The following is a 14,621-nucleotide window of genomic DNA, read 5'->3' as shown; positions in this document are numbered from 1 at the left end:
ATTCCTACAGACCTTCATTCGTGAACAACCTCAACAACCTGAATCGCACCAAGAGTCACACATTTCCATCCACCCTTTCCCACGAATGTTTAATAAGGATGACGGTACTGCTCATCTTTTGATCAGGACTTAGGGCCTCAGGATGAAAAGGTCAGAACAAGTGCGAGTGATTATAATGACTATTACATCAACTCTAATAGTCACCCAACAAGTACCTGAACAAGAAAAGTACCTCTGTCCCCCACGGTTTCCAGACAGCCTTGTCTATGTCCAATTTGTTTACAGGTTAATAGCCTGTCCTAGAGATTGCATATGTAAGATCTCAAAGATGCTTTTATCAAAATAAAAAAACCCAAATCACATAGTTTGTTTCATTACACATATATAAAAGTCACATTTAACCGACACTATCTAAAACCTCATGTTTCAGTAGGACTTATCATCAGTAATGTCTTTGAACAAACACCTTGAGAGGGCAATCTGCTGTCACAGGAGCATAATGCACCCATTACAAAGACCTTGTGCCAATATATTAGCTCTCCTTCTGTCATCTCTGGCTCAGCCTTCCCCCAGCTCTTCATTCTGGTCCTTGTGGTTGGCAGCTATTGAAATAACAAAGACCACAGTATATGACTTGAATGCAAAGGAAATAAATCAGCATGCTGCCTACCTCCTAGTAATACTGTTTTCCAGATTATCCATGGCTTCTGCAAAGGCTCCACATACACTTTGGGAAGGGCATGAAGGATTCAATGCAGGAGAGGCATTGGATTAAAAAATTCTCAAATTCAGACTTCTTAAGGTTTCTCAAAGTCAAGTAGCCCACTTCAAGAATTTCTCTCAAGGACAGCTTATACTCAAGCAACGTTCAGAGGAAGAAACAAGATGGTAAAGATTACAGGGCAGTATTAGCGTTTACAGGACATGGTAGCTGTTTCTGAGTCTTTTACAGACCTACTGGCCGATTTAGGAAATCACACTGCATCCCCTGCCTCAGTTTCCCAATATGCAAAGTGTGGATAATGATACTGACACCCTTTCTGTAAAGTGCTGCTAGAACTGCGTATGATGAGCACTTCACAGAAGGCATGTGTAAGTACTATTATTCTCTTTTTTTTTTTTATTTGAGAGGCACTTAGATTTGAGTGAGATAGATGCCATCTCTAAGAACCTCTTAAGACCTCAGAATTTGGTTCATACAATATAAGAATGACATGGCTGTGCCATCCCCCATGTCATCAAGCAGCATTTGAAAATGCAACATTAATTCAGTATGAGCTCGATTAGAGACTCAAATCCTTCTGGTTGCCTTGTTAGAGGATTTTGCTTTTCAAGAGGTTCATCCCTCTCCTAAGTGATATGATTTGCAAAAAAGAGCCCACAATGTATGCAAAGATTAGTTGCAGTGGTTCAAAAGAAAGTGGAAACCTTTCTGCTTAACAGTAGCATTCACTTCAGTAATCTACTACTGCATTCATGCCTCTCTAAAACCTCACCTCAGTTCTCAGAAAACTGAAATTTTGTACGCTGCTGCCCTGTTTTATTGAAGCAAATTCTAATTTCCTTCCCCATCTAACCCATAAAAGGACTGTTATTAAATGTCTGCATTCTCTTCCCAGTTCCAACTTCTTTTTCTTTTGTTTTGACCTTTTATTCATGTGAGAAAACAATAATGCTCAAAGATTTATACTTGAAGAGCAGGTGAGTGAATGTGTGCAAGGTGCAGAAGAACTGTGATGAATGCATCCATTTTCTGATATGCCTTTGTTTGTTTAAATAGATTTTACAACTGTCTTACAAAGAACAGCAAGCAAAAGTTTAGTTTGAGGATCAAGTGGATCTTCACCATGCATCTTATACTTGCAAACATCCTTATCCTTGTACAAATGCTTCTTCATATCTTGGACTACGTACTGAATATACAATTTTGTTGGTGAATATGCGGCATGACCACTATTCTGTGTATGTCACTATTAATAAAGCTATATAAAGCCATAATAAGCCTGTTTACTTATAATGACTATACAGAACCTTTAGCATAGAGTGAATAAAAAAAGTCCAAAACAGAAAAGAAAATCAAACAATGTGCCAGAAAGTCATTCTGGAAAGAACAAGACTTCTTGTGGGTTAGCCCTGGAAGGCAGCTCAGCCCTCTGCAGCCACTCGCTCACTCCCTGCAGCAGGATGGGAGAGAGAATCGGAAGGGTAAAAGTGCAAAAACTCATGGGTTGAGATAAAGACAGTTTAATAGGTAAAACAAAAGCCATGCGTGCAAGCAAAGCAAAATAAGGAATTCATTCACTCCTTCCCATGGCAGGCAGGTGTTCAGCTACCTCCAGGAAAGCAGGGCTCCATCACGTGTAACAGTGACTTGGGAAGACAAACGCCATCACTCCGAACATCCCCCCTTCCTTCTTCTTCCCCAGCTTTTATTGCTGAGCACAACATCATATGGTGTGGGATATCCCTTTGGACAGTTGGGGTCAGCTGTCCCAGCTGTGTCCCCTCCCAGCTTCTTGGGCACCCCCAGCCTACTCACTGGTGGGGCGGTGTGAGAAGCAGAAAAGGCCTTGACTCTGTGTAAGTACTGCTCAGCAGTAATGAAAACATCCCTCTGTTACCAGCACTGTTTTGGTGACAACTCCAAAACACAGCACCATAGGAGCTGCTATGAAGAAAATTAACTCTATCCCAGCCAAAAGCAGTACAAGACTATAGGTGAACTTCCAAGTAACAGGAGAATCCCACGCTGCTGAGCTCAGCAACCAGTAAGTAGGCAACTTATGGTGGAAAGGAAAACCAGAGTTAAGGGGTTCTTGCTCATGGTGAGAGCCAGAGGAAGGTGCACAGAAAAGAGTGCGGAGAAGAACTGACGGGCAGGTTGAAGGTTGCCTGGCTGTGGACAAGCAGACAGACAGAAACCTGCCTGTGGGCTAAGACAAATGACTTGAAGTGCAGGGGGAACCAAGAAATAGGCACACATATGGACTGAGGGTGGAAGAGAACCGCAACAGAAATAGTGGGATGCAGGAGGAACATCTTGCCAATATGAGACACGGGAGACTGTCTGACAATGGGAGAACAGGGTGAACAATAGGTCTGAAAATAAATCTGAACTCCGGGTAGTAGAATCAAGGGAGTAAGTTGCCCTCTGAAAAATGTCATGGACTAAAAGAATTAGTTCAAATGCAATCCAGAAAAGCAGAGAGATCTTGATAAGTCTGCAATTAGCAAAACAGGCAGGCTCTCCTTCTTGTTATTAACTGCAGTTTTTCAGAACATTAGTGCCAGGAAGGTTTGAACCCTTTTGACTGCCATCCCTAGCAAAGAGTCATTTCACACATGCTGACAGAATGTGAATCTGACCTTGAATCCACTATGTGTCACCTCTTGCAGAGCCTGATCCTGAGACAGCTGATAGCAATTGTCTCTCAGCCTTTGAGTTGCAGAGCACTACTAAATAGAATTGGCAAAATACGTTCATTTGTTATTCATCCTTATCAGAAACTCTCAGCACTCTGTATAAAAAAAAAACAAACTTGCAGCATTGCTTCTACAATTGCACTGATTATTTTAGCCACTGCGAACACATGGGGTGGCTACCCCAGTTAGTCTCTCTCGTAAGCATGCACCAGCCATTGATATTACCTTCTAGGACGTAACTCAACACTAGTCCCTAATCTAACAACCTGCACTTACATCTTCTGCCAATATACTCAGTGTCATAAATCTCCTTCCCAAAGACATCTTCATAGTTTCTTGAAGATAATGAAAAAGTCATTTCTATGAAAATACATCTCCTACTTTAATTTCTGCAAATCAAAAGTTTCTTCAAGTTTGATTTGATTTTTTGTACAATTGTTTTTTGCTTTAACATAAAAATGTAATGTGCAGCATACTGTAACCTATTAAACTGAACAAGGATGATATATTATTGGCCATATTTTAATGTGGATGCACTTTTATTTAATCCTGAAATATTTGCTATAGTGGATTGGTAATGTCTTAAGAAATCTTTCTAGATGGATCTTACCATTTTCTTCTGTTTTAAGGATGAACTGTTCTGCAAATTTTTATAGAATATCTTTCCTGCGATTTTTGACATATGCAAAAATGCAGACTTTAGGGGCATTTAAGTTTAAAAATTTCTTTCTCCAGGGAATCATGTCAATCTCACAATGCCTCATTGCCCCATTTGTAAAATAAGAATAATGTTTTTCTTTTCCCTTAAACCACCCTTTGCTCATCCTGTCTACTTCATCTGTAAACTCCCTGTAGCAGGAGCTCTTCCTTGCTCCGGAATAGCAAAGCTATTTAAAGGGAGTCCAAGCACTTCAGAGCCTTTTGTTCTAATACAACATATATACTATATAATAATCATCATTCCTACATGGCTAATTCTCACACTCCATGTCCTATCCCTCCTCACCTTCAAACATGTTGGCACGTTTCTATTGATTTGACAAAACCCCCTGTTTTCAACATTTTTAATCACTGTACCCTTCTTCTCAAGGGCTAATTTTTCCTTCTGAGGAACCAGCACCGTGTATATAAGGAAGATATTCCAATACTTTTCCCCAAAGTTGTGCTGCAATCCAAACAGTCCGGTCTTAAAAGTCTTTCAAACTTCAAGCATTTAAAAAATAATTTACAAATCGAGCCTTGGCGCAGGTATCCAGTTAAAGGACAGAAGATCAAACACATTTTTCCAAGGATCTGACAACAACATGGCTCTAAGGAACATGTGATCGACCAATGGCTTTTTCGTCCCTTAAGGCAGGCCCATTCCTACCCCGGGTAACCGGCAGGCTGAGAAGAAGTAACTCTCTTCATTTACTTAGGAATCGCTCTTTCTAATCTGCAAGTGCTGATGTAGCAGAATCAGGGGCAGACACACTGCAATAAAGGTTGCAAGGAAGAAATTGCAATGCTGGAACATAGTCAGTGGATTCATTTTAATGGTTCTGCATATGGCTAGATAAAAAAAGCATCATTGATTTCCTGCTGACCCTCTCCTCCAAGTTAATGAATGAAAGCTACTCATGTTAAAAGGCAGGCAGCGTGAGAAGGTCTGGTACTGCCATCAAGACTGTAGGGAAAAACTGATAACCAGGGTTTGAGGTAATACCTGTCACATAAGGAAACTGCCCAGGTTTGAGATGTATAGAATCCAGTGTGCTAGCATTGCAAACCAGTGTGAATCTGGTACTATTTCTATTTTAATTCCTCTTTTTCAATTCTTATTTTTTTGCATCGCTCAGAGAAGCAGTACTTTGAAGGAGCTGAACCCTGCAGTGTGGTGCAGCAGATGATACACCTACGCTACTCAATATTAACTCATCAGTCTTCAATGCTTGATCCAGGTTCTTTGGTTCACCCAAGACAAAAAGGGAAGAAAATTGCTTCTGAAGAAGGGGTAATAAATTTCCTTTGGTTCAAGTAAGTCCTGAGCAGGCATGAAAGGCTCCGAGCTGTCTGCTGTCCTGTCCATCTTCCAGACCTATGGGTTGCTCCAAATTTCACTGTTTTTTTCAGCCACAAGCAGACTGAAAACCACTTGGTTAGGTGGACCAAGTGCAGGCTCAGACCAGCCAAGGATTTGTCTCAAGTCACCTAGTTTTCCATCACTATAAAATTATATTCTGTCAAGAACCTCACTTGTATCAGCTGTACTAATTTGTAATGCAAGAAGCTGAAACACATTGAGAATAAGTGGCAATAAGTAGACCTTAAAAAAATACTTCTTTTTCTAAGTTTACCTTTCCTCTTAGCTTCCCTTTCTCCTGCTTTCCATTTCAGATTTTTACTCTTGGATCTTGCTTCTCTTATCACTAAGTCTTTGTGTACTTTCTTCTTTATTATAGCTAAGAATTAGGTGGAGATGAAGTGGGACTAGAGGACTGTTTTTCTGCTTTCCCCTATGGACATGGCAATAGTCTGCTGGTCAGAATGAGCTATAGGCCAGACACCATTTCACTTCTTTCACTTCTTGCCTTCCAAACTTCCTATTAAATATACCTCATTTCCTTCCATCCTTCCTCTCATTATTGTTTTCATAATGCAAAGGAGAACATCCAGAACATGCCCTGGATGCATGACTGCTCTGAATCTCCACTTTCCTCCCCTTGGCTAGGTTTGAAAATTAAACATGAGCACACTAACTACTACAGCCAGGTGCATTTCACTGACTTGACTACCAGCCTTGCTTCTGATCTTTATATTTGCTTTTATTACCTTTCTCTGTCTAACACAAATACAAACAGAGAGTGTTTTTAGTTTTGGGGTTGAGGATGAAAACTCAGGAACTCTGAATTTTGTCCATAGATCACCATTGCTTTTTTAAATAGATCTGGGTAAATCTGTTCATCTTTCTAGGGTTCAGGATCTTCTCTAATGTCACATGCCGCCAAGCACTTAATGATCTCACAAGTATCTGAATTCCTCAAACGAAAGGCAGGACAAAAGTGAAAGCTATTTGAGTACCTATCTTACAAAGGTGTCATGATTTGAGGCTTAATCAGTGTAAGACCCTCAGATGAAAAACTGCTCAGTATTCTGATGAGATTTGATCAAGCAGATTTTTAAAATTACATAGCTCATACAGAAATCAGTGATCCAAGTAAGAATTTGAAATTTTTCACCAAAACCAGGCATAGCCTCTGTAAAAAGGAAGTTAAAATAAATTTTGAATACAGTGATATTTGAATGGTCTTTCACTGTTGATGCAGGAGGGAGTACCTGTGGCCATGTCCACTGCTGCTCTGTTGGACTGCTCCCCGCTAGCACCCCAGCAAGGGCACTCCCTGAGGAAGGACCCACCTCCTGATGCCTCCAGAGGCCCCATTCACACTATCCCACATTCCAGAAGCTGTTATGACACTCCTAATGCTGCTCCAACACCAGCTCCTACACCAGCTCATCTGTTGTCACATAATCCCAAAATGATTACGGATTGCTTCCTGGCTGACAGCACGGTAGCAGAGATAAAAGGAGGATGTTGGACAGAAAGGGCCTCCGATCTCCTCTGTTGCTCTGCCAGGATGCTGTCTGCATTTGTACTGGCAGCATGGGTAGAACCAGGCAACAGAGGCCCAGATTTGGCAGCTGGCCCAGATTATGCCAGAGCTGACCTTGCAAGAATCAAGTTAGTCCAAGCCTTAGCCACAAGTGACAGCAATGGAACAGATGGGGAGATGCTTCCAGGTCAGGCTGACACCAAGACCAACCCCACTCCACTCTGTCATGAACGGCCCTGTGGAAAGGCTCCTCAGCCCAAGAAGCACCTTCACAAGTCAGGTGTTGGCTGAGTCCTCCTGAGAACCATGCTCCGCACCACTAAAGACACATGGGAGTCCAGCCTGCATGCCGGCAGACCAGACACAGGTAAGTGTCAGGAGTTGGCTGGAGCCACCAAACAGGGCAGAGAAACCCACCAACATCCTTGTAAATCACACGACGCTATGCTCTTTCTTGCTCCTTCACAGCATGTCAGCACTGCAAGCCAGATGTTGAATAAGTGCTTGCACGATGTTTTTTGGCAGAATGTGACATGGCCTGTCAAGGATGGGGGATCCATCAGTTCCTATAATATTAAGATGTTTTCCTGCTACAGCCAAGTACCATCAAGGTAAAAGCACAGGAAGCCAAAGAATTTGGTCTTCTGGATGCTGAGAAGGGGGGAAACACAGTGTAATCATTTTAGCAGTGTTAACAATCTCGTTCTTTGTATTACAGCTATTTTACATCTCCAATATATTATCAGTGCTACTCTTCACACTCTGCCATTGTGTATCCCACTGGATTTTCATACAAAAACAATTCTCTGTCCTCAAAAGCGGCTTTCGTAATGAGAAAAGAGACCTGAAATCTGAAGACTGCTCACTTTCACCTGCCTCAAACCTGTTTTAAAAAAGGCAGAGGAAAAGGCAACTGAGCCTTCGCAAAAGGCAAGCAGGTAGCCAGCAGTTGATATATACTAGTCCAACCTAAAGAACTGGGTGGATTTTGCTCTGTATGCACTTCCCCATTAACATGTTAAGCCACTGTGGCTCTCATACTTTTTGTGCATAAGACCTGCTTCTAGTTTAGTATTTGCTTGCTTTTTTGTAAGGCAGATCACAAACTTTTAAAGATAATAACCACCATCTAATCTTCGAACTCCTTCCTCCCATCTTCCACTCATATTTTATGAAAATTTTGTCTCACTGAAGGCATTCTGGGTATTTTGTATATAATGCAAGTGTAATGTCATTTTAATGAATATTTGTACAGTACTGGTCCTTTAATTAAATTATGTAAAAAACAGGTGCATTGGACATGCGTAATAGGAAAATAAGTTTGTTTCAGGAGCCTAATTACTATGCTGATGACTATAACAACAGCACTGGCAGGCATTTGCTGATTTTTTTGAGTAGGATCATTTTTTCAGTGAAGAAATGCTGGAAACACAGATTCCAGGTATTCTTCCACTGCAATTTGTCGGGTTTTATTTATTTATTCCAAATATGTGGGTCTCATTTACCTGGATCAGAGACAGCCAAATTTGCAGATAGCTGCAGAAACCCCAGTAAGTAGGCTTTCTTCTTTTCTGCTACTGGTCATAGCTCATTTTTAGCCCAAGTCTGTTTTTTGACCATTTTCTATTTGTGTCCTCCATGTACTGTTTGAAATACGTTACAACCTAGAGGCACGCTACCATACACAGTTGATCTAGTTCAGAAAGACTGCTACCAGTTATCCTCATGTACTGATACCGAGCAATGCAAAATAATTCCTGACAAACATGAGTATTCTTCTACCACAGCTTGTACCTTAATCAAGCAAAGTTAGTGAAAGACTCTGCTTGACTTCAACATGCTTTAGCTCAGATTTGCAGAGCCTGGCGTTTACAGGTATTCAGGTGCCTAAGGGAGCAGGAAGCACCTTGTGTGTTTCCCAGTTGTCATAAAAACATGGCCCAAGTCCCAGATGATTCACTAACAACTCCTTCAGCAATGTTGTAACTGGCAGTATAGATTACATTCATGCGTAATCCTTGGTGTTAGATATGTTGCAATAAGTATCAGTACAAATGACAAGAATCTACACCCATGTAGGTATCTTCTGAATTAACACCTTTAACTTAACAGTGTCCAGATAAACTAACAGAACCAGACTTACAGAAATACAAGGCTGGATGCTGCATAGTTGTCTTATACTTCGAGGGCAGTGTCCACAACAGGTGGCTGCCATTTTGCATACTGTACTTCTGAATGCTGAGCCAAAACAGCATGCACAATTTCATTGACATAATATTAGCTATCATTCAAGAATAAAGCTTATTCACTCGCTATTAACAGCGGATTAAATTACAAGTAGTGTTGAGCAGTGCCCTATTCAACAGTATTCTCTACAATTCTTGCTAGAAATTTGCTTCCAAAGTAACTATTTTATGCATCTGTTTTAAATGGGAAATGATAACTCAGTTTAACAAAACCTCTTTGTTATGATGCACAACCATTATTAATGGATTACACTTTTAATCCACTTTGTCACATGAATAGAATATCTATGGTTTGACAGGATTAAGCATTTATCAAAGATTTTTTTTATTATTAGTGCTTTTCAAACACAGAGTTATTTTCTACAGATTTTTTTTGTACTAGTAAGTGTTTTAACTTCTTCAAAATAAATGTTTATTTTGGACTTTAAAGCCAGGCAGTTGCTGCTTTCCCAACAGATCAGTGACTCACTCATACTCCCATTAACTTCAATGGGAAGAGGAGCATGGCCCAAGAAAATAATCTGTAAAAAAACCCAAATCTATATTCTGTCAACCCAACAGATATTAAAGGAATTCATTACAAATCTCAGAATTGAGGACAGTTGAAATGGCATAGCATATAAAGATATCTTTAATAATTATCTTGACAATTTCTAATCACATTTAAATTCCTGTAAAGTTATCAAAACATTTGAGTAATCTGAGCTTGAGATGTTTTCTATTTACTCAGAATTCAAAGAGCTCCTTTCAAGTGAAAGGTAGAAACAGCTTTGAAGAGAAATGACAAAGGAGTGAGGGAAACCCTAAACAAATCATACTTCTGATTTAAGTATTAAGTCCTTAATGTAATCTTCTGCATTTCTCATATTTCTTATAGACTTTAAACAACACATTCAGTATTGATCTGAGGGCAAAATAGTCACAGAATAATTTTTCTGAATACCATCTTAAGCATAAATTGTAAAATGACCATACGTTTTGCCTGTTTGAAATGTATGGCTCTAAAGCTCGCCTTCTAGGTTCTGCACCATGCCATTGGAAATTATTTGCAACATTCACAAAGACTTCCTCATCCCCGCTCCCACTGACAGAAAATATATACTATTCATTATTCTGATGCAAATGAAGGAACAGTTAATCATCTGCCTTAAAACAAGGTGCTTGGGCATTATTTAATTCCCTAAACCAGCAAGCCATGTATTTGTATTTATACAAATTGATCTCGCTATTGTCACATTTAAAACAAAACACATACTAAGAGCACCAGTGAATTCTGGCCTATAAGCTCTTACCTCTTCTATGTTTGCATTCAGGTAATTTTTAGAGTTTGACTTTTCTGTCTTTTCTCCCAGCCACGATCCCACTAGCTTCAACAGGTTTGCCCATATCAATAAAGAAGGCAGGAATAGGCCCTTAACTTATAATGGAGCCCAAGTTGTTGCAAAACCAGCACATGCAATTAAAAGCACTAGAAGTTAAAAAACATAATAGGAATACAGCTTTGAACTGGATTAGGTGGTCATCTCAATGCAATTCTATACAATGCCTCTCTCAAGATTTTTGAGGGGGTCTCCAGGCTCTACAGCAATAAAAATACTAAATATCCCTAATAATGAGTACTCTACTGCTTTTAAACAGGCAAGAAAAAAAAAAACAGTGAATGGAAAACATTAACCGGCCTCAAAATGAAGACAAAAAGAATACTGATCTTAAAAATAGTATTTTTTTGGAATCTGCTCAGTAATATGACCATAAAGAGAAATCTGCTGAGAAAACAAAGGACAACAGAGCTCTGCTGAGCAGTAAGCTTAGAAAGTAAAATATTTTTAAAATTAATTGCATAGCATGGCTTACACAGTAAGATAATAGTAGTAATAATAATAACAACAACAACAACAACAACAACTTGGAAGAACTGAAGGATGCTTTGACTTGAAGACAATGTTTTAGACTTAAAGTTCTAAAACTGAAACATCCATACTCCACTTTACAGAAAACGAGCACAGTACATGAGGAAAAAAACCAAAACCAACAGGCTGTGTTATTCTAAACCTCCTCTGTTTAAGTGTTCTTAGTTGTTAGTCATCATGAAAATTGTTTTGAGAACAGCAAATATATTTGCAGAACCGACTAGTTAAGTTTGTCTTTGATTGCCAGGTGTTTTGGGGAAGTTCCCATCTAAGAATTCATATCATCACATGTTGAAGTAAGATAAAGCACTTGACCCTTTGGATTTCACTACTAGAAAGTCCCTCTGGAGAGAGCACATGATGTGCATTATTCATAGTTTTAGATTTTGGGCATCAGGCTTACTTCATATGACAGCGTGGGCTACATGTTGATCACGCTGTACTGTTAGCCGAGCAACTTGCTGTGTGACTTCAGGGTGCTCATTTACCTCTCCGTGAAACAGCACTGCTTACTCAGACCGAAAGAGGAGGAGAATAAAGCCGTGTGCAGGAAAGCATCGTTTCTGGATTACATTACTTTCACGAGAAATCTTTTTGACCTTTAGGGCAGCCGACTTCCACAAGTGCAAAATGATCCCTCCCTTGCCCTTCAGCGCATTTCTTCATGCAACGAAGAGCGTTGTGAGCTCCTCTCCCTTCCCTTTACCCAATCCTCTGCTAAATTAGTTAGATTAATCTGATTATTTTGATTTTTTTTTTCGTTGTGACTAGGGAGAGGATAACACAGGACTCATCACGTTTCTAAACACACAACGGCATTGCTATTATTAATTTTTTTTTAGCTTTTGATTTCAGTACTGGCATCCAACACGTATCCCGAGCAGAGAACCAGGAAAGAAGCCCAGGCACCGAGCAGACGCACAGGAGGGGTGGGTGAAGGGGGGGTCGGCTCGCCGCGCCCGCCCCCCCCCCGCCGCCCAGGCCCCCTCTCCGCGGCCCCTCGCTTTCCCGGCGCCGCCCGTCGCGCCCCGGGCCCCGGCGCATCCCGCGGCCGGGCGGGGGACCGCGTCCCCGACAGCAGGCAGGGCGGCTGCAGGCGGACAGGGCGGCTGCAGGCGGGCACGGCGGCTGCAGCCCGGCGGGGCGGCGGCTCGGGCTGCCCGCGGGGCTTCCCCCCGCCCCGCTGCCTGCGCGCCGTGTGGCGGGGCGGCGGGGGCGGGGGCACGGGGGGGCCGGGCCAGCGCCGCCGCCGCCGCCGCCGCCCGGCTCCGCCTCTCCCGCCGCAGCTCTCAGTCCTGGAGCGCCGCTCGGCTGCCAGAGGGAAGCCGCCACCTGCTCCGGTGTGGAGTCGCTCCTCGCTGCGCGCCGAGAGGGAGAGCAGCCGCCCCGCCGCCCGCGCCCGGGAAGTTACCGCTGCTCCCGCCGCCGGCGGACAGCTGCCGCCGCCGCCTCCCGGCCTCGGAGGGGGAGAAGTCGCCGCCTCGCTCCGCGGCGAGAGGGAAGAGCCCCCGCGGGCGCGCCGCCCCGCTCCGCCGCTGCCTCCCGGTCCCGCCGCGGGCAGGCGGGATGATGGAGCCCCCCGCCGCCGCCGCCTGCGCCTCCTGCCGCCGCCGCCCGCTGCCGCCGCTGCTGCTGCTCGGCCTCCTGCTCGCAGCCCTCCGCCTGCCGCCAGGTGAGCGCCCGCCCGCGGGAAGGGGCGACCGCGACCGCGCCGTCCCGCCCGCGCGTAACTTGGCGGAGGGGAGGCCGGGGCCGCAGGTGGCGGTGCCCGCCCGCGGCTCGCTGCTGCCGCCGGGGCCGCCCGCCCGTCCGCCCTTCACCCGAGCGCCCCGACACCTACCGCGGGGTCTCTGCCTGACCGTGCGCCGGGGGTCGCTCCCGGGTGCTGGTGCCCTCCGCATCCCGATTTGCCTCAGCGGGGAGCGGGCGGAGGCTGGTCCCCTCCTGCCCCCGCCGCCGGCCCCCGGGGAAGGCGGCCGAGGGCGGCCGGCGGGGCGGGCTGATGCCGCCTCTCCTGAGGGGGAGGCAGGAGCTGCCCCAGCGGTGAGGGCGGCTGAGAGGCGGCGGTCTCGCCTTTCTTCATCGGAGGCGGCGGTGGGGTCCCTCCGGGGCGTTGTCGCCGGGCGCTGCCCCCGCGGGAGGCACTCGCGGCCGCGGGCAGAGCGGCACGTCCCCACGGCGCGCCGCCTCCGACTTGGGCGCTTCGGCCGCCTCTCCCCTCACCGCCTGTGGTGCCGCCCGTGGCGGTGCCCGGCTGCCCGCGGGGCCGACGGCTGCCCGCCGCTTTCGCGCTGCCGGGGGGCAGGGTGGCTAGCGCTGGCCCGGGGCTGGTGGGTGCCCGGGGCGCGCCGTCGGCGTGGTGCCGGGCGGGAAGGAGTGGCGGGGGCGGCCGGCGGGGGCAGCGCGCGTCCCGCGCGGTGGCAGCCCTGCGTGGGGGGACGCTGCTCCGGCGGGTCGGGCTCGCGTGGGGAGCTTCCCTTCCCGCCCCCCTAGAAGCGCTCTGGAGGCCCTGGGGAAGTGGGGAGGCGCAGGGAGCGCTGCACACCCTGATCGCTCTGGGGCTGTTTGGGCCGTGAGGTGTTCGTAGGCTTTCTGTTGTAAATATTGAGCGCGAAAGTGAAGTCTGAGGGAAAAGCTGTGAAGTGCGGAGTTCTGCATTCAACGCCGAGACCGTCTCATTATTCTTGTAGAAAGAGCGTCAGCCTGTGGTAACGTTTTGTATTGCTTTAAGAAATGGCTTTGCCTTTACGTGCCCGCCTTTGCAACGGCGAAGGGTTTGCAGAAGTGTTGGAGTTGGTGGTTTTTCATTCCTGGCCCCTTCCTTGTGCAGACGCGCTCTCCAGTTAACCATTTACCCGCGGTATGTTCTCAGCGGAACGGAAGATAAGAACGGATCTTTTGCACTAGCGATACATGCGTGTTTATTTTGTGCAAGCTTTAGTTAAGTAGAAAACGAGCTACACCAATAAAGTAAGGCTGCCGCAGCTTTAATTTCAATTAGAATAGTAAAAAAGCTCAGAACAGAACCAAAAGCCGTATCGGAACCGTAAGCAGTATGTCAGGCTGTTCTGCTAGGCTTTCACCTTGGCAAATAGAGTGTATAATCACTCTAAGATGTCAAAAATATCAGTCTCAGTGGCAGTTTACAAAGAATACTCTTTTCTGTGATTTAGAGAAAGTCTTCGGGAAAGATTGTTCATTTTATGAAATCTTAAAGGCATGTGGCATATCCAGAGAGATAAGCACCTCGGCTTCTAAGAAGCAAGACTTTGCCCCTGTGGAGAGATTTATCCCAATAAATACGAAATGATCTCGCCGATTGTGTGACTGTCTACTGTTTTCCCATTGAAAGAAACCTGAAATCATAAAATATTTTATCTCAAGTCTTGTGTAGATGGAGGTCTATAAGAAGATGGGAGTTGATCACCTATGATCTAAATAGGTTGGAG

General features: G+C 44.7%; 1 protein-coding gene across 1 annotated transcript in view; it reads left to right on the top strand.

Moving 5' to 3' along the window:
• Positions 1-12,738: 12,738 nt before the first annotated feature.
• The window catches only part of ALCAM (activated leukocyte cell adhesion molecule), a gene marked incomplete at its 5' end in the record, with an annotated part of 120,409 nt that continues 118,526 nt past the window's right edge, over positions 12,739-14,621 (top strand). Inside the window, one exon of the mRNA XM_082305157.1 lies at positions 12,739-12,844. Within this exon, the coding sequence (XP_082161283.1) occupies positions 12,739-12,844 (106 nt within the window). The remainder of the gene's footprint in view (positions 12,845-14,621) is intronic.

Source organism: Platalea leucorodia (genome assembly GCF_965183815.1).
Source record: "Platalea leucorodia genome assembly, chromosome: 2".
In the NCBI taxonomy this organism is placed as follows: domain Eukaryota; kingdom Metazoa; phylum Chordata; class Aves; order Pelecaniformes; family Threskiornithidae; genus Platalea; species Platalea leucorodia.
This window is presented reverse-complemented; position numbering and strand designations above follow the sequence as displayed.